Genomic DNA, 26,242 nt, shown 5'->3' with positions numbered 1-26,242 from the left:
CCTAAGCGTGATCATCATACTGTGAAGAGATTTGTGACTGAAACAGAGCACAGAGTTCATGCAGATAAAGGCATAATGAGGAAGGTTTCTGACAGACAAATTCATTGGATTAAGAGAGCAGCTGCCAAAATACAATTACAAAGCAGCAAACAATTATTTGAAGCTGCTGGTGCCTCTGGAGTCCCTCGAATCTCAAGGTGTAGGATCCTTCAAAGGCTTGCTGTGGTGCATAAACCTACTGGGGCCAAATCCACCCCTAAACAGTGTTCACAAGCAGAAATGGTTGCAGTGGGCCCAGACATACCTGAAGACTAATTTTCAAACAGTCTTGTTTACTGATGAGTGTCGAGCACCCCAGTGTGGTCCAGATGGATGGAGTAGTGGATGGCTGGTGGATGGCCACCATGTTCCAACAAGGCTGCGACGTCAGCAAGGAGGTGGGGGAGTCATGTTTTGGGCCAGAATCATGGGAAAACAGCTGGTAGTGCCCTTTAAGGTTCCTGAAAGTATGAAAATGACCTCTTCAAAGTATATAGAGTTTCTGACTGACAACTTTCTTCCATGCTATAAAAAGTAGAAACGTGCCTTCAGGAGCAAAATCATCTTCATGCATGACAATGCACCATCTCATGTTGCAAAGAATACCTCTGAGTCATTGGCTGCTATGGGCATAAAAGGAAATAACCTCATGGGTGGCCACCATCTTCCCCTGACTTCAACCCTATAGAGAACCTGTGGAGTGTCATCAAACAAAATATGTATGAGGGTGGGAGGCAGTAAACATAAAAACAGCAGCTCTGGGAGGCTATTCTGACTTCATGCAAAGAAATACAAGCAGAAGCTCTCCAAAAACTCACAAGTTCAACGGATGCAATAATTGTGAGGGTGATATCAAAGAAAGGTTCCTATGTTAACATGTAACTTGGCCTGTTAGGAGATTTGGAGTTAAAGGGACTCTGTCACCTGAATTTGGAGGGAACAATTTTCAGCCATAGAGGCGGGGTTTTCGGGTGTTTGATTCACCCTTTCCTTACCCGCTGGCTGCATGCTGGCTGCAATATTGGATTGAAGTTCATTCTCTGTCCTCCATAGTACATGCCTGCGCAAGGCAAGATTGCTGCATATATATACATATACTCGGTGCGTTCCACCAACCCTAACACCTAATAATTTGGAACAGTGCATTTTGAGTTTTTATTCATTTTGGAAATTATACTGTTACTTTTCACACCAATTATTTCTACTATTTAGAGCTATCCCATGTTACTGTCATCCTGCTTGAGCTCCATTTCTTGTATTTTTGAATCTGTAGTACAATATTTACTAGTAAGTATATACAGGGCCTTGAAAAAGTATTAATTCTCTGCTAACTTTCACATCTTGCCACAGATTCTCAATGAGATTTAGGTTTAGGTTTGACTGAGAATATACGTCAGTGTACACCGGCCTTAAGAAGTACCAACATCACCAATAATATGGCTATAAAAGGGACAAATAATACCACCAACAATGACCAGTAACATTATTTTTATACATATGATTAAATTACTAAGTTACACTGTACAAAGTCCAATGTTATCAGCAAACAGTAACCATATAGTGGTAGATTTTATAGCTTTGCAGGCTGAATAAATGAATGCTGTAATTTGCCCACTAAAAATATGAATGCCCTAGAATGCTTACATTTTGCCCAACCTCATGTGGCCCTTTGATAGTTATAATACTCCGATAATGTAATAATATCACACTCTATAATAATATACACTCTACTGAAACTGCCCTCACTAAAGTCTCTCATGACCTACTAACAGCTAAATCTAATGGTCACTACTCCATGCTAATTCTCTTGGATCTCTCCGCAGCATTCGATACTGTGGATCATCAGCTCCTCCTCACTATGCTCCACGCCATCGGCCTCAAGGACACCATTCTCTCCTGATTCTCCTCCTATCTCTCTGACCGATCCTTCACTGTATCTTTTGCTGGTTCCTCCTCCTCTCACCCTTCCTCTTACTGTAGGGGTTCCTCAAGGATCAGTCCTAGGCCCCCTCTTCTCTTTGTATACTGCCCCTTTTGGACAAACAATCAGTAGATTGGTTTCCAGTACCATCTCTATGCTGAATACATCCAATTATACACTTCTTCTCTTGATATCACGCCGACCTTTTTAGAAAACACCAGTGATTGTCTTACCGCTGTCTCTAACATCATGTCATCCCTCTATCTGAAACTGAACCTGTCAAAAACTGAACTCCTCGTGTTTTCTCCCTCTATTAACCTACCTTTGCCTGACATTGCCATCTCCGTGTGCGGTTCCACCATTACTCCAAAGCAATATGCCCGCTGCCTTGGGGTCATACTTGATTCCGAGCTTTCATTCACCCCCCACATCCGATCACTGGCTCGCTCTTCTTATCTGCATCTCAAAAACATTTCTAGAATTCACCCTTTTCTTACTTTCGACTAGGGTTGAGCGAAACGGGTCGGCCACTTTCAGAAGTCGCCGACTTTTGGCAAAGTCGGGTTTCATGAAACCCGACCCCTGTGTGGGGTCGGCCATGAAGTCGGCGATCTTCTGAATGTGGTATCGGAATTCCGATCCCGAGTTCCGATATGTTTGCAATATCGGAAATCGGTATCGGAATCCATATTTAAGTGTAAAATAAAGAATTAAAATAAAAAATATCGCTATACTCACCCTCTGACGCGCCCTGGTACTAACCGGGAACCTTCCTTCCTTCGAATCAGCGCTTGCAGGACCTTGCGGTGACGTCGCGGCTTGTGATTGGTCACGCGGCCGCCCATGTGACCGCTCGCGCGACCAATCACAAGCCGCGACGTCACCGCGACGTCACGCAAGGTCCTGCAAGCACTGATTCTTAGGAAGGAAGGCTGCCGGAAAGAAGCAGGGCGCGTCCCAGGGTGAGTATATACCTAATAGGAATATACTCACCCTCGGACGCGCCCTGCTTCTTTCCGGCAGCATTCCTTCCTAAGAATCAGCGCTTGCAGGACCTTGCGTGACGTCGCGGTGACGTCGCGGCTTGTGATTGGTCACGCGAGCGGTCACATGGGCGGCCGCGCGACCAATCACAAGCCGCGACGTCACCGCGACGTCACCGCAAGGTCCTGCAAGCACTGTTTCGAAGGAAGGAAGGTTCCCGGTTAGTACCAGGGCGCGTCAGAGGGTGAGTATAGCGATATTTTTTATTTTAATTCTTTATTTTACACTTAAATATGGATCCCAGGGCCTGAAGGAGAGTTTCCGCTCCTTCAGACCCTGGGAACCATTGGAAACCCAATGCACTGCATTGGGTTTCGAGTTTCGGCCGACCCCGACCCCGACTTTTTTATAGGATCGGCCGATTTCACTCGACCCGACTTTTGAAAAAGTCGGGTTTCGTGAAACCCGACCCGATCCTATAAAAGTAAAAGTCGCTCAACCCTACTTTTGACTCTGCAAACACTCTTACTGTTTCACTTATTAATTCTCGACTGGACTATTATAACTCTCAACTAATCGGCCTCCCTCTTACCAAACTCTCCCCTCTCCAATCTGTCCTGAATGATGCTGCCAGGTGTTATGATATGGTGGTCTAGGAGCAACATGGAACGAGCTCTGAAGGAAGTGGTAACTGTACTGACCGCAGTCCCTAAGCTCAACACAACACTAGAAGTAGCCGTGGAATGCTCCTAACTCTCCCTAGGCATCTCGTCACAGCCTAAGAGCTAACTACCCCTAAAGATAGAAGCAGGAAAACTATCTTGCCTCAGAGAAAATCCCCAAAGGAAAGATTAGCCCCCCACAAATAATGACTGTGAGTGGAGAGGGAAAAGACATACACAGAATGAAACCAGGATGAGCATAGGAGGCCAGTCTGGCTAAATAGATAGGACAGGATGGAATACTGTGCGGTCAGCATTAAACACTACAAAAAATCCACGCAGAGTATACAAAAAATCTCCACACCTGACTAAAGGTGTGGAGGGTAAATCTGCTTCCCAGAGCTTCCAGCAAGACAGAATTAATTCATACTGATAAGCTGGACAAACATAGAAAGCACAGAACGGATAAGTCCACAATCTATGGACAGAAAAGAGCAAGCAAAAACTTAGCTTTGCTGAACTGGTCAGGATAACAGGGAAATCCAAATAGATGAAAATCCAACCAGAAACCATTTACAAGTGGCACTGGCTGAAGGAAAGAGCCAGGCCAAAATAGCCGAGCAGAAGAGACGATCAGTGGAGACAGCTGCTGACAGCTAACTCCAAGGAGCAGCCATACCACTTGAAACCACAGGAGGGAGCCCAAGAGCAGAACTCACAAAAGTGCCACTTACAACCACCGGAGGGAGCCCAAGAGCGGAATTCACAACAGCCAGGATCATATTCCTCACCAACCGTTACACCCATGCCTCTACCTTGTGCCAGTCATTACACTGGTTACCCATCCACTCCAGAATCCAGTGCAAAACTACTATCCTCATCCACAAAGCACTCCATGGCCAGCACCACCCTACATATCCTCTCTGGTCTCAGTCTACCACCCTACCCGTGCCCTCCGCTAATGACCTCCGGTTAGCATCCTTAATAATCAGAACCTTCCACTCCCGTCTCCAAGACTTTACACGTGATGCGCCGATTCTTTGGAATGCACTACCCAGGGGAATACGATTAATCCCCTATCCCCACAGTTTTAAGTGTGCCCTAAAAACTCATTTGTTCAGATTGGCCTACTGCCTCAACGCATTAACCTAATGATCCCTGTGTTGCCCATTCAAGAAAAAAAACTTAAACCATAATCAGGTTCCTCGCAGCATGTTCTCATACACTTTATACAGTTAATAGCCCTCTGTGTCTGTACTGCTACATACTTAGGCAGTTAACTGGTTCATGCAGCGTTACATGAACACCCGAGCCTGGTTGGAATAACTAAAGCAATTGTTACCATCCACCTCTCTTGTCTCCCCTTTTCGTCATAGTTTGTAAGCTTGCGAGCAGGGTCCTCATTCCTCTTGGTATCTATCTTGAACTGTGATTTCTGTTATGCTGTAATGTCTATTGTCTGTACATGTCCCCTCTATAATTTGTAAAGTGCTGCGGAATATGTTGGCGCTATATAAATAAAATTATTATTATTATTATTATTATTATTATTATTATTATCTATATATATAATTGTCTAAGGGTTTTTCCGTCTGTCTGTCTGTCTTTCTGTCAGTCTGTCTGTCTGTTCTGGAAACCCCGCCTCTCTGATTGGTCGAGGCCGCCAGGCCTCGACCAATCAGCGACGGGCACAGCATCGACGTAGAAATCCCGCGTCTCTGATTGGTCGAGGCCGCCAGGCCTCGACCAATCGGCGACGGGCACAGTATCGACGCAGAAATCCCGCGTCTCTGATTGGTCGAGGCCGACAGGCCTCGACCAATCAGCAACGGGCACAGCGACGATGCTGTCATAAAGGACATAGAAATCCCACGTTTCTGATTCAGCGACGGGCACAGTATCAACGTAGATGTCATAATGGTTGCCATGGCGACGATGATGTCATAAAGGTTGCCTCGACCAATCAGCGACGGGCACAGTCTGCCGCGAATTCTGGAATCATCATTGTCCATATACTACTGGGACATGCATATTCTAGAATACCCGATGCGTTAGAATCGGGCCACCATCTAGTTATTAATATCTCTTAAGTGCCCCTAAAAACTAATGATGTCCCCAGCAGCCGCTCACACACAGTATTATTATTATTATTATTTATTATTATAGCGCCATTTATTCCATGGCGCTTTACATGTGATGTAGTATGATGTTCCCTCTGCCCCCCATACAGTATTATGGCCTCACAGTCTCCTTATACAATGTATAATGCTCCCACAAGTAGTGCCTGTAAAATATAAAATTAAACACTGTATACTCACTTAACCCCAGATTCTGGGTCACAGTCAAGCCTGAAGCTACTACTACCGTATTATGTGTGCACACCTGCCATTCTGCACACAAGCCTATAACTGGAACGCCCGCAAGGGCCGAGGGGTAATTAAAGGGGATGTCACGGTGGCTGCGACTCAGTCCATGGCTCTGGGCGCCCAATTAAAGGAAAAGTCTTTTAGGGGTTTTATGAATAAAGTTTATTATTTGTGTCACCACCTGTGGTGTTTGGTCACTGGGGACCGACGCTGCTTAAAGAGGTCCTCTGGGGCGATGTTATGCAGCAAGATGGTGACGCTTCCCACACGTGAAGTGGGGTCCCCAGGGCTTCCCAGGTGTAGGGCACCGATGGTGTGGTGGATGGTATGGCAAAGAATGAGGACACAGGTTTGCAGTCTTTACCTGGTTTACTGATAATATCAGTCCTCTGTCTAGGGTACCAAGTCCAGCCGACTTGGAGGCAATAGGGGAGGTCTGTAAGCCTTTCCTACTTGCGCTACTTTTGTTGGCGAGGTCCCTGCCGCTTGAAGCTTGGTTACAAAGTCCCCTCCTGTCCTAAGACAGATGTCTGTACGATAGGCAATGCAAGCTGGTTTATTGGGTCTCTATCACGACCCGGGCTCTCAGGTTACTGCTTCACCTCAGACTTGATGCGGGCAATTGACATTCAGTCCTATGCAGGCTTGGACTGGCCCACCGGAGAACCGGAGGATTCTCCGGTGGGCCCAGGCACTGACACCTGCTGTGTGGGCCCCCACTGCTCTAGGGCCCCCCCCACCCTCCCACCCTCCTTCCTTGAAGACGATACTCACCCTGCTCCAGCGATGGTTGGTCTCGGCGTCTGCAGCTCAGCTCCTCCTGCTTGAGCGGTCACGTGGTACCGCTCATTAAGGTCATGAATATGCGCATATTCATGACCTTAATTAGCGGTATCACATGACCGCTCAAGCAGGAAGAAGGTGCTGCGCCGGAAGTCGGGACAGAGCCTGGAGCCATGTCTACGCGGCCGCGCGGTGTGTGGGACAGGACAGGTGAGTCTGAGGGATGGGTCAGGTCAGGTGAGTATGAGGGACGGGGGCGGGGCGTCCTCCAGTGCGGCGCTGATAGCAGGAGATCTCCTGTGCTGTGGAGAGAGGCTGAGGAGCAGCGCAATGGTGGGGGCTCTGTACATGACAGGAGTACTCCATGGGGCTGATCTGAGGGTTGTGGGGGCACAGATAAGCGGACGTTCCTACATGGGGGCTGTACAGAGAGCAGGGTGACTTTTGAATGTGGGGAAGGAGGGGGTACTGTCACATGGGGGTCTGTGGGGAAGGAGGGGGTGCTGTCACGTGGGGGTCTTTGGGGAAGGAGGGGGTGCTGTCACGTGGGGGTCTTTGGGGAAGGAGGGGGTGCTGTCACGTGGGGGTCTTTGGGGAACGAGGGGGTGCTGTCAGGTGGGGGTCTGTGGGGAAGAAGGGGGTGCTGTCACGTGGGGGTCTGTGGGGAAGGAGGGGGTGCTGTCACGTGGGGGTCTGGGGAAGGAGGGGGTGCTGTCACGTGGGGGTCTGTGGGGAGGGAGGGGGTGCTGTCACGTGGGGGTCTGTGGGGACGGAGGGGATGCTGTCACACACATGGGGGGTCTGTGGGGAAGGAGGGGGTGCTGCCACACACATGGGGGGTCTGTGGGGAAGGAGGGGGTGCTGTCACACACATGGGGGGGTCTGTGGGGAAGGAGGGGGTGCTGTCACACACATGGGGGTTCTGAAGGAGGACATAAGCCGGCGCGCCATGCAAGATGGGGAGCGGGGGGGGGGGTGTTGAGAGATAAGCCATGCATACAGGGAGGGATAAGATCCATGCATTCGGGGGGGAATACGAGCCATACATTCAGGGGGGGAATATGAGCCAAGCATAGAGGGGGGAATATGAGCCATGCATTCGGGGGGGGAATATGAGTCATGCATTCAGGGGGGGGGGGAATATGAGCCATGCATACAGGAGGGGGAATATGAGCCATGCATACAGGAGGGGGGGGTCATTATATAGCATTGAGCATCATGTGGGATCATTATACAGTATTGAGCATCATCTGTGGCCATTATACAGTATTGAGCATCATGTGTGGCCATTATACAGTGTTGAGCATCATGTGGGGCCATTGTACAGTATTGAGCATCATGTGTGGCCGTTATACAGTATTGAGCATCATGTGTGGCCAATGGACATTATACAGTATGGAGCATCATGTGTGGCCGTTTTACAGTATGGAGCATCATGTGTGGCCGTTATACAGTATGGAGCATCATGTGTGGCCGTTATACAGTATGGAGCATCATGTGTGGCCGTTATACAGTATGGAGCATCATGTGTGGCCGTTATACAGTATGGAGCATCATTTGTGGCCATTATACAGTATTGAGCATCATGTGGGATCATTATACAGTATGGAGCATCATGTGTGGCCATTATACAGTATGGAGCGTCATTTGTGGCCATTATACAGTATGGAGCATCATCTGTGGCCATTATACAGTATGGAGCATCATGTGTGGCCATTATACAGTATGGAGCATCATTTATGGCCATTATACAGTATGGAGCATCATTTGTGGCCATTATACAGTATTGAGCATCATGTGGGATCATTATACAATATGGAGAACTGTGTGTGGCCGTTATACAGTATGGAGCGCTATGTGTGGCCATTATACAGTATGGAGCACTGTGTGGCCATTATACAGTATTGAGCATTATGTGTGGCCATATTTTTTTTTGTTTATAATTATTGTATATAAAACAGTGTGATCAGCAGTGCTAAATGGGTGTGGTTGGGACGTGGATATGGGTGTGACTAGTTGTGAAATGGGTATGGTAAGAGGCGTGGCCCAAAATTTGCCGCGGCGCACTAAGCGCGCCGCAAACTTTATACCTCCTTCCCTTCTTCAACAGTTGGGAGGTATGGTACCACATTTGCCACATCACGGCAAGTGCCGCAAATCCCATAGGGAATGAATGAGGCCGAACGCAGTATTGCTGTAAGTGATCCGTTACGCGGCAGATGCAGAAAAACTGCCCGATCTACTGCAAAAGGCGACTTTCACATCAGCGATTCTTGCCAAAGTCTATGCCGATACTCACCAAAGGGGGAGGCAGCACTAAAAGTGCCTAGGGCAGCAGAAACTCTAAATAATGCCCTTGGGGGCTACATTCTATTCTGTTGGGGGACTGCATTATACTCAGGGTACTATATTATATTATGGGGACAGGAAACAGGAAACAGGAACAGGAACACATGGGCTACTTGCACAGTGAACAAGTCTGTATGATCATGTTCACACACCACCAAGAAACCTGAAGACACAAAAGAGAATAGTAAAACCAAAAACACTCAGTTTGAAAAAATGTTGCAGTAATCCGCAAGTGCTAGTAAAAGATGTAAAAAACAGGGTATTTGGTTGATACGTTTTTTGCAAAAAATGTATACTAAGCTGCTCTACCAATCTTCACGGTATACCCTTATCAGAGCAGTCCTAACTAATGTATGCAATCCCTATCTGATGTATTTAAAAACCTGATCATCTGTATATAACCTGTGTGAACAGGGTTCAGAGAGGAAAAATCCATGTGTGCATACAGGGTAGAACAGCTTTTGTGCAGATGGCCCAAGAGGAGTGGTGGAACTCCCCAGTCTTGTAGACACAAGAGAACAATTATGGAAACAGGAACACATGGGCTACTTGCACAGTGAACAAGTCTGTATGATCATGTTCACACACCACCAAGAAACCTGAAGACACAAAAGAGAATAGTAAAACCAAAAACACTCAGTTTGAAAAAATGTTGCAGTAATCCGCAAGTGCTAGTAAAAGATGTAAAAAACAGGGTATTTGGTTGATACGTTTTTTGCAAAAAATGTATACTAAGCTGCTCTACCAATCTTCACGGTATACCCTTATCAGAGCAGTCCTAACTAATGTATGCAATCCCTATCTGATGTATTTAAAAACCTGATCATCTGTATGTAACCTGTGTGAACAGGGTTCAGAGAGGCAAAATCCATGTGGGCATACAGGGTAGAACAGCTTTTGTGCAGATAGCCCAAGAGGAGTGGTGGAACTCCCCAGTCTTGTAGACACAAGAGAACAATTATGGAAACAGGAACACATGGGCTACTTGCACAGTGAACAAGTCTGTATGATCATGTTCACACACCACCAAGAAACCTGAAGACACAAAAGAGAATAGTAAAACCAAAAACACTCAGTTTGAAAAAATGTTGCAGTAATCCGCAAGTGCTAGTAAAAGATGTAAAAATTATATTATGGGGGGCTACATCATACTATATGAGGGGGCTACAGTATACTCTATGGGGGGGCTGCATTATATTCTGTGGTGGAACTGCATTCTCTCAGGGGACTACATTATATTCTGTGGTGGGTTGCACTATACTATATGAGGTGGGCTGCATTATACCCTATGGGGGTGCTACATTATATTCTATGATGGGGACTGTCATACCTGAAGGGGTTGCATTATATTTTGTGGGGTGCTGCATTATATTCTATGAGAGGGGACCGCATTATATTTTATGAGGGGGCTACATTATATTCTGTGAGGGGGCTACCCCAACCCTTGCTACATTATTAAGACGTGAACTACCTTATATTATACCCTGATATTATCGCTTTTTACCGCACAATTGGTGGTCTTGTATCTATTTCTATGTAGCTACATAGTGGGCCCCAAGAAAGATTTTCTCTGGTGGGCCCAAGGTGCTCCAGTCCGACGCTGGTCCTATGCCCTCCGGTTCTGTCGCGCATCCTGGAGAACAGCACGACCTTGGACTCCCGGTACCCGGTTTCTGCGCTCTGGCTCTGAGGGTGTCCTTCCACTGTTCCACGGCTGAGACTCTTCCTCCTCTGTGCTCCTTTCCTCTAAACTCCACCACTATTCAACTCCTTCAAATTCTCACTCTTTCAAGGGGTCGCAGCTCCCACGTGGCTGCTCGGCCCCTCTGTCTATTCCAGACGTCCATCTCCTCTCACTCTCTCCTTCAGATTCCCTAACTCCTCCTCCAGACCAGGAAGCCTATAGCTAAGGGAAGCTCCCCTGAATCCGGGTTCAGAGCTTTCCCTTCTGGCCTGGATTCAGATTGTGTTGAATGTGAGTGCCTTACCTGGAAAAGAGAATCCTCCTTGCCTCCTAGCGTGATATCACCCTCCCCGAAAGGAAGGCAACATCACTGTAACAACTGATTACCTGGAGTGTTACATAACAACCTTGGTACTATAGAACAGAGAGCAATAAGGTAGGGAGACCAGGTTCACATTGCGTTAGGGCAATCTGTTTAGCGCATAGGCTAACGGACTGCACTAACGCAATGTCCCAAAAGGGATCGTGTTTGCTGATCCCGCTAGCGCAGATGCCCGATCTGCGCTAGCGAGGAACGGACCTCGAAAGCTGCAAGCAGCGTTCGAGGTCCATCACTCAAATGACGGCACATCGCTAGCGCACGCCCATTGTGGGCGTGCGCTAGCGATGCGTTCGCCATTGCAAACAATGGCGGCGTTAATGGACTACGTTACAACGCGTTATGCAGCGGTGTAACGTAGTCCGTTTAACGGGTTCACACAACATAGTGTGAACCTAGCCTAAGGTTCTTTGGTCTGCTGCAGAGTTTAACTATATTGGTATGTTGCACACGTCGATACAGCTATAAATTGCTCCTGGTGTGTCCCATTATGTAAGCGAACCAGGTTAACTGTCTCCTCTGCTCCCCTTGTAGCTAAGTTACAAGTAATGTGAGGGATTATTATTATTATTATTATAAACATGCACAAACATTGTGCCTGCGTATAATAGTTATGTCCCTTTTGGTCCTTCATATAATAGTGTATTTATGTTACTCGCTTATATAGCACCATTAATTCAACAGCGCTTTAATGACATCATCACTGTCCCCATTAGGGCTCACAGTCTAATTTCCCTGTTATTATGCCTTTGGAGAGAGGTATGAATATGAATGATATTGTCCTTTGGGGGAAGTTGAACCCAGGACTCAAGCACTTCAAGCTATAGTGCTAACCACCAAGCATCTGTTAGGGTTGGCAGATTGCGCTACGTAAGATAAATAATAAAGCGCAATCGCAACCTGAGGTCCACCGTGCAGAGCTGGAAAACTGCTGCTAGTGTACAATGACGGAACACACAGCGAGTGATTTACTAGAACACACAAGCGGAAGAGCTCCTCTGCAACTGAGCTGTGCCACTCGCACACAGAAATGAGAGTGATGCACTGCAACTGAGCTGTGTCACTCACACACAGAAACAAAAGAGATACTCTGCACCGGAGCTGTGTCACTCTCACACAGAAATGAAAGAGATGGTCTGCAACTGATCTGTGTCACTCCCACACAGGAATGAAAAAGATGCTCTGCAACTGAGCTGTGTCTCTCGCACATAGAAACAAAAGAGATGCACTGCAACAGATCTATGTCACTCGCACACTGACATGAAAGAGATGCTCTGCAGCTGAGCTGTGTCACTCGCACACAAAAACGAACCAGATCCTCTGAGCTTAATACCCTGACTAGGGTTGTACTTGCTTTGGAATTCTACTATGCTAACCACACACATGTAGGAACCAGATGCTAAGCCAAGCGGCTAGGTACCCTCACTGATGCTAGCTGCCTGCCTAAGTATACAGTCCCAAAGCTAGAGAGACATACAACACTTGCAGGAAGAGTGGTAGAGTCTCCTCACACATAGCTCAACATAAACGATACTAACACACCTGCAGGCATCCCTGGGGGCCTTTTACACTGGGGGCCTTTTACAAAGCTCCACCCCAAACACGCTGACATCGCCCGCTGACCAATCTCGAGCTGCCACATCACCAGAGCAGCCAACGTTCGAGCACCAATGAGAAGGCGCCACATTAAGGACATGCTCAGTAATGTGATTTCTGGACTTAGACTCCAGTACGCAATGCGGTGCATGCAATACACTGGTTATCATAGACTTGACTGGAGAGTCAGCAGTAACCAAACGTGTGGCATGAGCCTGAGCAAGATGCTGGGACCGATGTCCATGCTAAGCAGCAGTCCCAGCAACCAGGACCGAATGGGCAACCACAGCACCTGACAAGGGCCGGGATCTATCCCACGCAGTGGGAAAATCTGACGCCTAACAGTATCCTTGTTAACTTAATATCTGCTATACTATAGAGTGTCCCCCTTTGTTCTGGTGATCTAATGTTTTCTGCAGACTCCCTACTCTCAGGTTGTTTTGATGCTGTACAATGCGGTCTAGAAAGTTATTGCTGCACTAGTTACAGTTGCCGTCATATTTAAAATTAAGGATTGTTTCCTGATATTAAATCATTCCACACTTTTACTTATTTATATTCTCAGTAAACCTGTTGCATTTTCTAGATGCAGACGCCTAGTCCTGCAGAATATCAGTCATTCTGGTCCCGAGAGCGCTCATTCTCCCCAAGCTATGCTCCTTTTAATATCAAAGCTCTGCGATTTCCAGATAAGAAGACAGATATCGTCCTAAACCCTAGGTAATGTCTTTTTATTTATAATAATATGATGATACTCATTTCCATCATTTAAAATGGTCTATTCTGTGGCATGGATACTACAAAAAGGTTGTATGCATCAAAGTCCTACAGATTTCATTAGGTATTAAAGTTGATTTATTGCCAGGTTAACATCTACTTTGTTTGACACAATGTTAGACTCTTGAAAAACAAATCATTTTCTAAAGGTGACTAATTAAAAATTGTGACAAAAAAATCTATACAGTTTAAGTTTTGAAATGACCTTACACCCCACTGAAGTCGGATTTGAATTTCAAGTCAAAAAGTTCTGACAGCTTTCCTAGCAACTTACCATAACCCCACCACACATCTCTGTACAGTGTGAAGCCACAATTCTGTCTGTCTCTGACTAAGAGAACAGTTTCTAAAACATTTATATAGTAGTTATTAGTGTATACTTGTATTTACAATGACAACTAGTATGTAAATACTAGAGCCATCAATCTTTTGTGTACAATAGCAAATCTCACACCTTTCTGCTAAATCACTCTGAAGTTTCATTTAGTATCAATTGTTAACAAAAATACAGCACCAAATCTAAGTCCTCACTTAAATAAACCAAATTCACAAGAAAAGTGTAGCACCGGAACCAAGCTAATAATATAAATACAGCACCAGAACCAAGCTCATTACATAAAACACCAGAACCATATTCATAACATTAATATAGCACCAAAACTAAACTCATGGCAATGAGATGATAAAGAGATAATAGGTTGCTAATCATGAAGTGATATGTTTATTCATTCACAACCAATGTGTGCAGACAATATACACAGACGTTGCGGCAGTGTTGGCCTTTGTCAAGGATACCTGCCCCAAGCTGTGGTCCGCGTAACTGGTATGATTTGAATAAGTGCAGGACTAAATACAGCACTAGAATCAAATTCAAAATAGAAATACAGCAATAGCACCAAGCCCATAACATAAATAAAGCTCCAAAACCAAATTTATAACCAAAATATAATTTCAGAACCTAACTCATAAGTTGGTTCTGGTGCTGCATTTTACATTATAAATTTGAATTTTTAAGCTATAGTTTGGTTTTGATTTTGGTTCTGGGGCTATATTTTTGGCATAAATTTGATTCTGGTTCTGTATGCTTTTAATAAGCTTGCTTTATGTGCTTAGCTCTGACTATGTACTTATAAGCTTAGTGCTGGTGCAGAACTAATCACATAAATACAGCCCAAGACCAAGCTTATTACATGCACACAGAGCATGGATCAAGTTCATAACCAAAATATAGCATCAGAAGCAAGCTCGCAACATAAACAGAACGTCACATCTAAGCCTCTAAAATGAGTACAACATTGCAACCAAGTTTACAACATAAATACAACACAATAGCTAACCTTAGAACATAAGTACAGATAAAGCCAAACTTTATACAGCACTAGAACCATAAATACAGGGATTTGTGTTGAGCGATACCTTCCAATATCGGAAAGTATCGGTATCGGATAGGATCGGCCGATATTCAAAAAATATCGGATATCGCCGATACCGATACCCGATCCCAATGCAAGTCAATGGGACCAAAATATCGGAATTAAAATAAACCCTTTCTTGCCTTGTAGGTTCATTCTACATGAAGGAAAACAACTAAGAATAATGTAGGATGTATTTGGGGAGGTGGCGGAGACATTAAAGTCATAGAGGTTTATCCCAATCAAATAGAATAGCATGTTTTTTGTTTTTTTTTAAGACGTTCGGAGTGACAAAGATATTGACTATGTAAATTTTTTTTTTATTTTGTCAGATATTGATGTTTCACTATTCCACGCCCTTCCCCTTCTTTTTTTTCTTTTTTTTTTTTTCTTTTCCCACACTTTCATCTTCATCATCATCAGCATCTTTGACATCAACTTCTTCTTCACCTTATTCATCTTCTTCTTCATCCTTTACCTTTTTTTTTTTTTTTGATTACATTCTTCATATTCATTTTATTCAACTATTATTATTCTTCCTATTCTACATATTCTACATATTCTTTTTATTCCACTGTTATTATTCTTCCTATTCTACTTCTTCATCATATTCTCATTTGTGACAGGCATTCCCGTAGTTGTTATCTATAAAAGTTGGAAGATTACACCTTCCATTCTGCCAGTCACAAAAGTTACATTTGTCCGCGTTCAGTTTGGCCTGCAGCATCAGGGGCACCACGAGGAGGAACGGACTCACCCCCATACACTGCTTAGTCTTCTTCTGCATATAATTTAGATAATATCTTTTGCTCTGATATTAAGTCTTATGCTTAATGTTCTTCTGCTCTTTGTTCTGCAGCGTCTTGTTCTTCTGCTTCTCGGTCTTCCATGTCGTCGTCTCCAGGGTCGTCGTCTCCAGTGTCGTCATCTCCGCCGTCGTCATCTCAGCCGTCGTCGTCTCCGCCGTCGTCGTCTCCGCCGTCGTCATCGGGGTGGTCTTCCGGGTCGTCGTCGTCATCGGGGTGGTCTTCCGGGTCGTCGACTTTAGGGTCTTCAACTTGGAAATGTAGCAGAAGGTACAAGAAGGCTGAGAAAATGCCAAGAACCAGCTGATGGAACTGGAACTCGGATGGCTACCCGAAGGTTCAAGAGCCTATGGAACTACCGAGGACCAGCTGACGTTACCGGAACCCGGTTACTAAGCAGGAGGTACCCGTGCTAAAAAGCACTACCAAGGACCGCCTGACGTTGGTGGAACTTGGATACCCAGAAGGAGGCACCTAAGCCAAAGGCTCTGCCCGGAACCAGCTAACGGTACTGGAACCAGGATGGGGAGCAGAAGGTACAAGAGCAAAAGACACTGCCGAGAACCAGCTGACGGTACTGGAACCCGGATGGTTAGCCGAAGGTCCAAGAGCCAATGGAACTACCGAGGACCAGCTGACGTTACTGGAACCCGGTTACTAAGCAGGAGGAACCCGTGCCCGAAAGCACTACCAAGGACCACCTGACGTTGGTGGAACTTGGATACCCAGAAGGAGGCACCTAAGCCAAAGGCTCTGCCCGGAACCAGCTGACGGTACTGGAACCAGGATGGGGAGCAGAAGGTACAAGAGCAAAAGACACTGCCGAGAACCAGCTGGCGGTGCTGGAACCCAGATGCGTTGCCCCAGTGTGCAAGAGCCAATGGCACGACCGAGGACCAGCTGGCGGTGCTGGAACCCGGTTACTAAGCTGTAGGTGCCCGCGCTTAAAAGCACTACCAAGGACCGCCTGACGTTGGCGGAACTCGGATACCCAGGAGGAGGCACCTAAGCCAAAGGATTGGCCTGGAACCAGCCGACGGTGCTGGAACCAGGTGGTGGACCCCAAGGCCCACAGGAGAGGAGAGATCAGCTAGGCCGCGAGGCAGCCGCAGTTACCGAACCCCAACAGTCTTACAGGGGGAGCTGGGCCTACTGGCACTACAGAACCAGCCTTGACTACCAGTTCACGCAGCCCACATAGGAAGCTCCTAAACTGGAGGCACCCTGGAGTTGGCTAACCCGACCGCAACACGACGGGGCAAGCATAGGCGTCTCAGCGAGTTTGACACAACCCGGAAACAGCTGACGGTGCTGAAACCAGGTTTGGCACGAGGGAGTACCAGTGACAAAAACACTGCCGAGAACCAGCTGGCGGTGCTGGAACCCAGATGCGTTGCCCCAGTGTGCAAGAGCCAATGGCACGACCGAGGACCAGCTGACGGTGCTGGAACCCGGTTACTAAGCTGTAGGTGCCCGCGCTTAAAAGCACTACCAAGGACCGCCTGACGTTGGCGGAACTCGGATACCCAGGAGGAGGCACCTGAGCCAAAGGCTCGGCCTGGAACCAGCTGACGGTGCTGGAACCAGGTGGTGGACCCGAAGGCCCACAGGAGAGGAGAGAACAGCTAGGCCGCGAGGCAGCCGCAGTTACCGAACCCCAACAGTCTTACAGGGGGAGCTGGGCCTACTGGCACTACAGAACCAGCCTTGACTACCAGTTCACGCAGCCCACATAGGAAGCTCCTAAACTGGAGGCACCCTGGAGTTGGCTAACCCGACCGCAACACGACGGGGCAAGCATAGGCGTCTCAGTGAGCTTGACACAACCCGGAAACAGCTGACGGTGCTGAAACCAGGCTTGGCACGAGGGAGTACCTGTTTCAAGAACACTGCCGAGAACCAGCTGGCGGTGCTGGAACCCAGATGCGTTGCCCCAGTGTGCAAGAGCCAATGGCACGACCGAGGACCAGCTGGCGGTGCTGGAACCCGGTTACTAAGCTGTAGGTGCCCGCGCTTAAAAGCACTACCAAGGACCGCCTGACGTTGGCGGAACTCGGATACCCAGGAGGAGGCACCTAAGCCAAAGGCTCGGCCTGGAACCAGCTGACGGTGCTGGAACCAGGTGGTGGACCCGAAGGCCCACAGGAGAGGAGAGAACAGCTAGGCCGCGAGGCAGCCGCAGTTACCGAACCCCAACAGTCTTACAGGGGGAGCTGGGCCTACTGGCACTACAGAACCAGCCTTGACTACCAGTTCACGCAGCCCACATAGGAAGCTCCTAAACTGGAGGCACCCTGGAGTTGGCTAACCCGATCGCAACACGACGGGGCAAGCATAGGCGTCTCAGCGAGTTTGACACAACCCGGAAACAGCTGACGGTGCTGAAACCAGGCTTGGCACGAGGGAGTACCTGTGTCAAGAACACTGCCGAGAACCAGCTGGCGGTGCTGGAACCCAGATGGGTTGCCCCAGTGTGCAAGAGCCAATGGCACTTTGCCGAGGACCAGCTGGCGGTGCTGGAACCCGGTTACTAAGCTGTAGGTGCCCGCGCTTAAAAGCACTACCAAGGACCGCCTGACGTTGGCGGAACTCGGATACCCAGGAGGAGGCACCTAAGCCAAGGGCTCGGCCTGGAACCAGCTGACGGTGCTGGAACCAGGTGGTGGACCCCAAGGCCCACAGGAGAGGAGAGAACAGCTAGGCCGCGAGGCAGCCGCAGTTACCGAACCCCAACAGTCTTACAGGGGGAGCTGGGCCTACTGGCACTACAGAACCAGCCTTGACTACCAGTTCACGCAGCCCACATAGGAAGCTCCTAAACTGGAGGCACCCTGGAGTTGGCTAACTCGACCGCACCACGACGGGGCAAGCATAGGCGTCTCAGTGAGCTTGACACAACCCAGAAACAGCTGACGGTGCTGAAACCAGGCTTGGCACGAGGGAGTACCTGTGTCAAGAACACTGCCGAGAACCAGCTGGCGGTGCTGGAACCCAGATGCGTTGCCCCAGTGTGCAAGAGCCAATGGCACGACCGAGGACTAGCTGGCGGTGCTGGAACCCGGTTACTAAGCTGTAGGTGCCCGCGCTTAAAAGCACTACCAAGGACCGCCTGACGCTGGCGGAACTCGGATACCCAGGAGGAGGCACCTAAGCCAAAGGCTCGGCCTGGAACCAGCTGAAGGTGCTGGAACCAGGTGGTGGACCCGAAGGCCCACAGGAGAGGAGAGAACAGCTAGGCCGCGAGGCAGCCGCAGTTACCGAACCCCAACAGTCCTACAGGGGGAGCTGGGCCTACTGGCACTACAGAACCAGCCTTGACTACCAGTTCACGCAGCCCACATAGGAAGCTCCTAAACTGGAGGCACCCTGGAGTTGGCTAACCCGACCGCACCACGACGGGGCAAGCATAGGCGTCTCAGTGAGCTTGACACAACCCGGAAACAGCTGACGGTGCTGAAACCAGGCTTGGCACGAGGGAGTACCTGTGTCAAGAACACTGCCAAGAACCAGCTGGCGGTGCTGGAACCCAGATGCGTTGCCCCAGTGTGCAAGAGCCAATGGCACGACCGAGGACCAGCTGGCGGTGCTGGAACCCGGTTACTAAGCTGTAGGTGCCCGCGCTTAAAAGCACTACCAAGGACCGCCTGACGTTGGCGGAACTCGGATACCCAGGAGGAGGCACCTAAGCCAAAGGCTCGGCCCGGAACCAGCTGACGGTGCTGGAACCAGGTGGTGGACCCGAAGGCCCACAGGAGAGGAGAGAACAGCTAGGCCGCGAGGCAGCCGCAGTTACCGAACCCCAACAGTCCTACAGGGGGAGCTGGGCCTACTGGCACTACAGAACCAGCCTTGACTACCAATTCACGCAGCCCACATAGGAAGCTCCTAAACTGGAGGCACCCTGGAGTTGGCTAACCCGACCGCACCACGACGGAGCAAGCATAGGCGTCTCAGTGAGCTTGACACAACCCGGAAACAGCTGACGGTGCTGAAACCAGGCTTGGCACGAGGGAGTACCTGTGTCAAGAACACTGCCGAGAACCAGCTGGCGGTGCTGGAACCCAGATGTGTTGCCCCAGTGTGCAAGAGCCAATGGCACGACCGAGGACCAGCTGGTGGTGCTGGAACCCGGTTACTAAGCTGTAGGTGCCCGCGCTTAAAAGCACTACCAAGGACCGCCTGACGTTGGCGGAACTCGGATACCCAGGAGGAGGCACCTAAGCCAAAGGCTCGGCCTGGAACCAGCTGACGGTGCTGGAACCAGGTGGTGGACCCCAAGGCCCACAGGAGAGGAGAGAACAGCTAGGCCGCGAGGCAGCCGCAGTTACCGAACCCCAACAGTCCTACAGGGGGAGCTGGGCCTACTGGCACTACAGAACCAGCCTTGACTACCAGTTCACGCAGCCCACATAGGAAGCTCCTAAACTGGAGGCACCCTGGAGTTGGCTAACCCGACCGCACCACGACGGGGCAAGCATAGGCGTCTCAGTGAGCTTGACACTACCCGGAAACAGCTGACGGTGCTGGAACCAGGTTTGGCACGAGGGAGTACCAGTGAGTGACAAAAACACTGCCGAGAACCAGCTGGCGGTGCTGGAACCCAGATGCGTTGCCTATTAAAGATTGTCTTCCTAGGGCCCCAACTAGCGGTGCTGGAGCAAAGGGTAAGCAGGGGGAGCAGAGTGTAGGCCGAATCCTGCACTGGAGGCAGCTTTGTGTCAGCGTTGCGTTTGCAGGACACTTTGCCGGCTGCACAGTGTGGGAACAGCTGGCGTTGCTGAACCCCACTAACACAATGGCGGGTGTTTTTCTCTGGCAGCTAGCACTTGCGGGCAAAAACTTGCGATGTTAGAGCCCGTGGGGAAGCAGGAGGAGGAGGAGAGGAGCAGAGTGTAGGCCGAAGCATAGTTGAACCAATTTCAAAGGAAACCTTTAACCCCCCCTCAGGTGTTACAAAGTACAAGAGACACACCTTGTGCAGTATTAATGCTGCACAAGTGAAAGGTTGCTCTATTAATTTGTCTACTTGCACACGCTGAATGAAAGACGTACACAATTTAGCCCATTCTACAGTCAAACTGTAGTGGATGCGTGACTTGGCTTTTTAAGGAGACGCAGCACAGGTGTCCCAAATAACGCCTTGGTGCTTGGCGCAGCTTCCTGAGCGTTGTTATTTGCTGTACAGGAGTCTGCACTCTTGTGTTATCCCTTGGCAATGCCCTGTTAGAGCTGCCCGTCTTATGACCTCATTTCATGTTGGCCGGTGCGGTTAACGATGGCCATAAATGCCAGACCCACAGTGCCTTTTCATAAAGTCACACTGCGGTGCTGGGATTCGTGGCCTTGAGCAGTAAATATTTTGGCCGCTCACACACGTCCTTACACCTGCTTCAGACTGGGCGGCCTCTGCTGATCCCTTCTCGCATGCCGCGGCCATGAGGCTGCACAGTCTGAAGAAGGCGGAAGGAGATGAGTTAAGACAGGCGAAGATATGCACTGCTCGTGCCCATCAATCACACCCTCGCAGTCAAAATAAGTAAGACAACGAGGAGCATTGTTTCAGGCAGGGCGGACGCACAGGCGCAACAAGCCAACCAATGATGTCAGAAGACGGGCAGCGCTACCAAGGGGGGTGCTGCGTATCATTAGAAAGGAAAGTCACACTTCAGGGACAGTGGAATGGTCTCTAATGAGACACATTTTGTACGTGTTGAGTTCCACGTGGGCAAGGAGAAAAAGTCAGCCACCTTGTACAAATGCAGCAGTACTGCTGTACAAGGTGGCTGTTATACATAGAAACACCTGGGGGGGTGGGGCCAGGTTCCCTTTAATTTCAGTTCATGTACCAGCGTGGCTTGTGCTGGACACGATGCCGGCTACACAGCAGGGGAACAGCTGGCGGTGCTGAACCCCACTAACACATTGGCTGGTGTTTTTCTCTGTGCAGCTAGCACTTCCAGGCTACAACTGGCGGTGTTATAGCCCAGGGTCAGCAGGAGGAGGAGAGGAGCAGAGTGTAGGCCGAAGCCTAGTTGAACCAATTTCAAAGGTAACCTTTAACCCCCCCTCAGGTGTTGCAAGGTACAAGAGCCACACCTTGAACTGCATTAATGATGCACAAGTCAAAGGTTGCTCTCTTAATTTTGCTCCTTGCACACGCTGAATAAAACACGTACACTATTTAGCCCATTATACTGTCAAACAGTAGTGGAGGCGTGACTTGTCTTTTTAAGGAGACGCAGCACAGGTGTACAAATTTACACCTAGGTGCTGGGCGCAGATTCCTTACCGTTGTTATTTGCAGTACAGGAAACTGCGCTCTTGTGTTATCCCTTGGCAATACCCTGTTAGTGCAGGCCGTCTCATGACCTCATTTCATGTTGGCCGGTGCGGTTAACGATGGCCATAAATCCCAGACCCACAGTGCCTTTTCCTAAAGTCACACTGCGGTGCTGAGATTCGTGGCCTTGTGCAGTAAATATGTTCGCCGCTCACACATGTCCTTACACCTGCTTCAGACTGGGCGGCCTCAGCTGATCCCTTATCGCATGCCGCGGCCATGAGGCCGCACAGTCAGAAGAAGGCGGAAGGAGGGGAGTGAAGACAGGGGAACATATGCACTGCTCGTGCCCATCAATCACACCCTCGCAGTCAAAATATATGAGACAACGAGGGGCGTTGTGTCGGGCAGGGCGGACGCACAGGCACAGCCAGCCAACCAATGATGTCAGAAGACGGGCAGCGCTAACAATGGGGGTGCTGCGTGTCATTAGAAAGGAAAGTCACACCTCAGGGACAGTGGAATGGTCTCTAATGAGACACATTTTGTACGTGTTGAGTTCCACGTGGGCAAGGAGAAAAAGTCAGCCACCTTGTACAAATGCAGCAGTACTGCTGTACAAGGTGGCTGTTATACATAGAAACACCTGGGGGGGTGGGGCCAGGTTCCCTTTAATTTCAGTTCATGTGCCTGCGTGGCGTTTGCAGGTCACGTTGCAAGCTACACAGCAGGGGAACAGCTGGCGGTGCTGAACCCCACTAACACATTGGCTGGTGTTTTTCTCTGTGCAGCTAGCACTTCCGGGCAGAAAATGGAGGTGTTTGAGCCCAGGGTCAGCAGGAGGAGGAGAGGAGCAATGTGTAGGCCGAAGCCTGCACTGGTGGCAGCTTTTGGTCGGTTGTGCCAGCGTGGCTTGTGCTGGACACGATGCAAGCTACACAGCAGGGGAACAGCTGGCGTTGCTGAACCCCACTGACACATTGACTGGTGTTTTTCTCTGTGCAGATCGCATGTCCGGGCAAAAACTGGCGGTGTTAGAGCCCAGGGTCAGCAGGAGGAGGAGAGGAGCAATGTGTAGGCCGAAGCCTGCACTGGTGGCAGCTTTTGGTCGGTTGTGCCAGCGTGGCTTGTGCTGGACACGATGCAAGCTACATAGCAGGGGAACAGCTGGCGTTGCTGAACCCCACTGACACATTGACTGGTGTTTTTCTCTGTGCAGATCGCATGTCCGGGCAAAAACTGGTGGTGTTAGAGCCCAGGGTCAGCAGGAGGAGGAGAGGAGCAGAGTGTAGGCCGAAGCCTAGTTGAACCAATTTCAAAGGTTACCTTTAACCCCCCCTCAGGTGTTGCAAGGTACAAGAGCCACACCTTGTGCAGCATTAATGCTGCACAAGTAAAAGGTTGCTCTATTTAGTTTGCTCCTTGCACACGCTGAATAAAACACGTACACTATTTAGCCCATTATACTGTCAAACAGTTGTGGAGGCGTGACTTGTCTTTTTAAGGAGACGCAGCACAGGTGTCAAAATTTGCACCTAGGTACTGGGCGCAGATTCCTGAGCGTTGTTATTTGCTGTACAGGAGTCTGCGCTATTGTGATCCCTTGGCCATGCGCTGTGAGCGCTTCCTGTCTTCTGACCTCATTTCATTTCGGCCGTTGCGGTTAGCGATGGACATGAATCCCAGACCCACAGTGTGTTTTCAAAAAATCACACTGCGTGGCTGGGATTCGTGGCCTTGTGCAGTAAATAGGTTTGCCGCTCACACATGTCCTTACACCTGCTTCAGACTGGGCGGCCTCAGCTGATCCCTTATCGCCTACCACGGCCAGGAGGCCGCACAGTCTGAAGAAGGCGGAAGGAGATGAGTTAAGACAGGTGAACATATGCACTGCTCGTGCCCATAAACCATACCCTCGCTGACAAAATAAATATGACAACGAGGGGCGTTGTTTCTAGCAGGGCGGATGCACAGGCGCAGCCAGCTAACCATGATGACAAAAGACGGGAAACGCTACCAAGGGGGGTGCTGCGTATCATTAGAAAGGAAAGTCACACCTCAGGGACAGTGGATTGGTCTCAATGAGACACATTTTGTACGTGTTGAGTTCCACGTGGGCAAGGAGAAAAAGTCAGCCACCTTGTACAAATGCAGCAGTACTGCTGTACTAGGTGGCTGTTATACATAGAAACACCTGGGGGGGTGGGGCCAGGTTCCCTTTAATTTCAGTTCATGTGCCTGCGTGGCGTTTGCAGGTCACGTTGCCGGCTACACAGCAGGGGAACAGCTGGCGGTGCTGAACCCCACTAACACATTGGCTGGTGTTTTTCTCTGTGCAGCTAGCACTTCCGGGCAAAAACTAGCGGTGTTTGAGCCCAGGGTCAGCAGGAGGAGAAGAGGAGCAGAGTGTAGGCCGAAGCCTGCACTGGTGGCAGCTTTTGTTCTGTTGTGCTAGCGTGGCTTGTGCTGGACACGTTGCCGACTACACAGCAGGGGAACAGCTGGCGGTGCTGAACCCCACTGACACATCACCTAGTGTTTTTTCTGTGTAGACAACACTTCCAGGTGGCAACTGACAGTGTTGAAACCCAGGGAATCAAAGAGGAGCAGAGTGTAGGCCGAAGCCTGCAGTGGAGCAAGTTGAAAGGGAACCTTTAACCCCCCCCCAGGCATTTGTTGCTGAAAGAGCCATCTTGTACAGCAGTAATACTGCACATGGAAAATGGTGGCTCCGAAAATTATGCTCCTTGCAAACGCTGAAGTACACACTCATATAATGTGTCCCCTCACACCGTCAAACCATCCCGGAAGTGGGACTTTCCTTTGTAATGTGACACAGCACAGCCGTCATTCCAACCCCCTTGGTGCCGGGCGCCACCTCCTCAACGTTGTTTGGTTCTGTCACGGAGCCCGCGCTGTAATGTTATCCCTTGGCCATGCACAGTTAGCGGTGCCCGTCTTCTGACATCATGTAGGTGTCAGGCTGGCAGTGCCTGTGCGTCCAAGCTGCCCGAGATCCAACCTTGCAGTGTCATCTAATGTAGTCCCACTGCGGGCCAGGGATCCATGGGCATGCGCAGTGCATATCATCGCCTCTCACTCACCTCCTTCCTGCTTCTTCAGACTGTGCGGCGTCACGGCCGTGGCATGCTATTAGGGATCAGCTGACGCCGCCTAGTCTGAAGAAGCGTGAAGAAGGGGAGTGAGAGGCTAGTATATGCACTGCGCATGGCCATGGATACCAGGCCCACTGTGGGATCACATTAGACGACACTGCGAGGTGTGATTTCGGGCAGCGTGGACGCACAGGCGCAGCCAGGACGACAACAAATGATGTCAGAGGACGGGCAGCGCAAACTGTGCATGGCCAAGGGATAACATAACAGCGCAGGGTCCATGACGGAATCAAACAACGCTAAGGAGGCAGCGCACGGTGCCAAGGGGGTAGCAATGACGGCTGTGCTGCGTCACATTACAAAGGAAAGTCCCACCTCCGGGACGGTTGGACGGTGTGAGGGGACACATTACATGAGTGTGTAGTTCAGCGTTTGCAAGGAGCATAATTTCAAGAGCGACCTTTCCCTTGTGCAGTATTAGTGCTGCACATGGTGGCTCTTTCAGTAACAAACGCCTAGGGGGGGGGGCACAGGTCCCCTTACATTTTAGTTGTGCCAGCGTGGCGGTCGCGTGACACGTTGCCGGACACACAGCTGGGGATCAGCTGACGTTACTGAACCCCAATAACAGAGGTGCGACTGTTGACTGTGCACACAGCACTTCCAGGCACCAACTGGCGGTATTAGAGCCCAGGGACAGCAGGAGGAGCAGATTGGAGGTATTGCCGCACACACAGCTGGGGATCAGCTGACGTTACTGAACCCCAATAACAGAGGAGCGACTGTTGACTGTGCACACAGCACTTCCAGGCACAAACTGGCGGTGTTAGAGCCCAGGGACAGCAGGAGGAGCAGATTGGAGGTATTGCCGCACACACAGCTGGGGATCAGCTGACGTTACTGAACCCCAATAACAGAGGAGCGACTGTTGACTGTGCACACAGCACTTCCAGGCACCAACTGGCGGTGTTAGAGCCCAGGGACAGCAGGAGGAGCAGATTGGAGGTATTGCCGCACACACAGCTGGGGATCAGCTGACGTTACTGAAACCCAATAACACTGGATCGTATGTTTTTACTGTGCAGCCT

At 49.5% G+C, this 26,242-nt stretch overlaps 1 protein-coding gene across 1 annotated transcript in view; it reads left to right on the top strand.

Moving 5' to 3' along the window:
* Window positions 1-26,242, top strand: part of CIMAP3 (ciliary microtubule associated protein 3) — a 134,523-nt gene that overhangs the window by 67,340 nt on the left and 40,941 nt on the right. The window contains exon 4 of the mRNA XM_069756509.1: window positions 13,350-13,483. Coding sequence (XP_069612610.1) covers window positions 13,350-13,483 — 134 coding nt within the window. The remainder of the gene's footprint in view (window positions 1-13,349; window positions 13,484-26,242) is intronic.

This window comes from Ranitomeya imitator, chromosome 3, assembly GCF_032444005.1.
Source record: "Ranitomeya imitator isolate aRanImi1 chromosome 3, aRanImi1.pri, whole genome shotgun sequence".
In the NCBI taxonomy this organism is placed as follows: Eukaryota; Metazoa; Chordata; class Amphibia; order Anura; family Dendrobatidae; genus Ranitomeya; species Ranitomeya imitator.
This window is presented reverse-complemented; position numbering and strand designations above follow the sequence as displayed.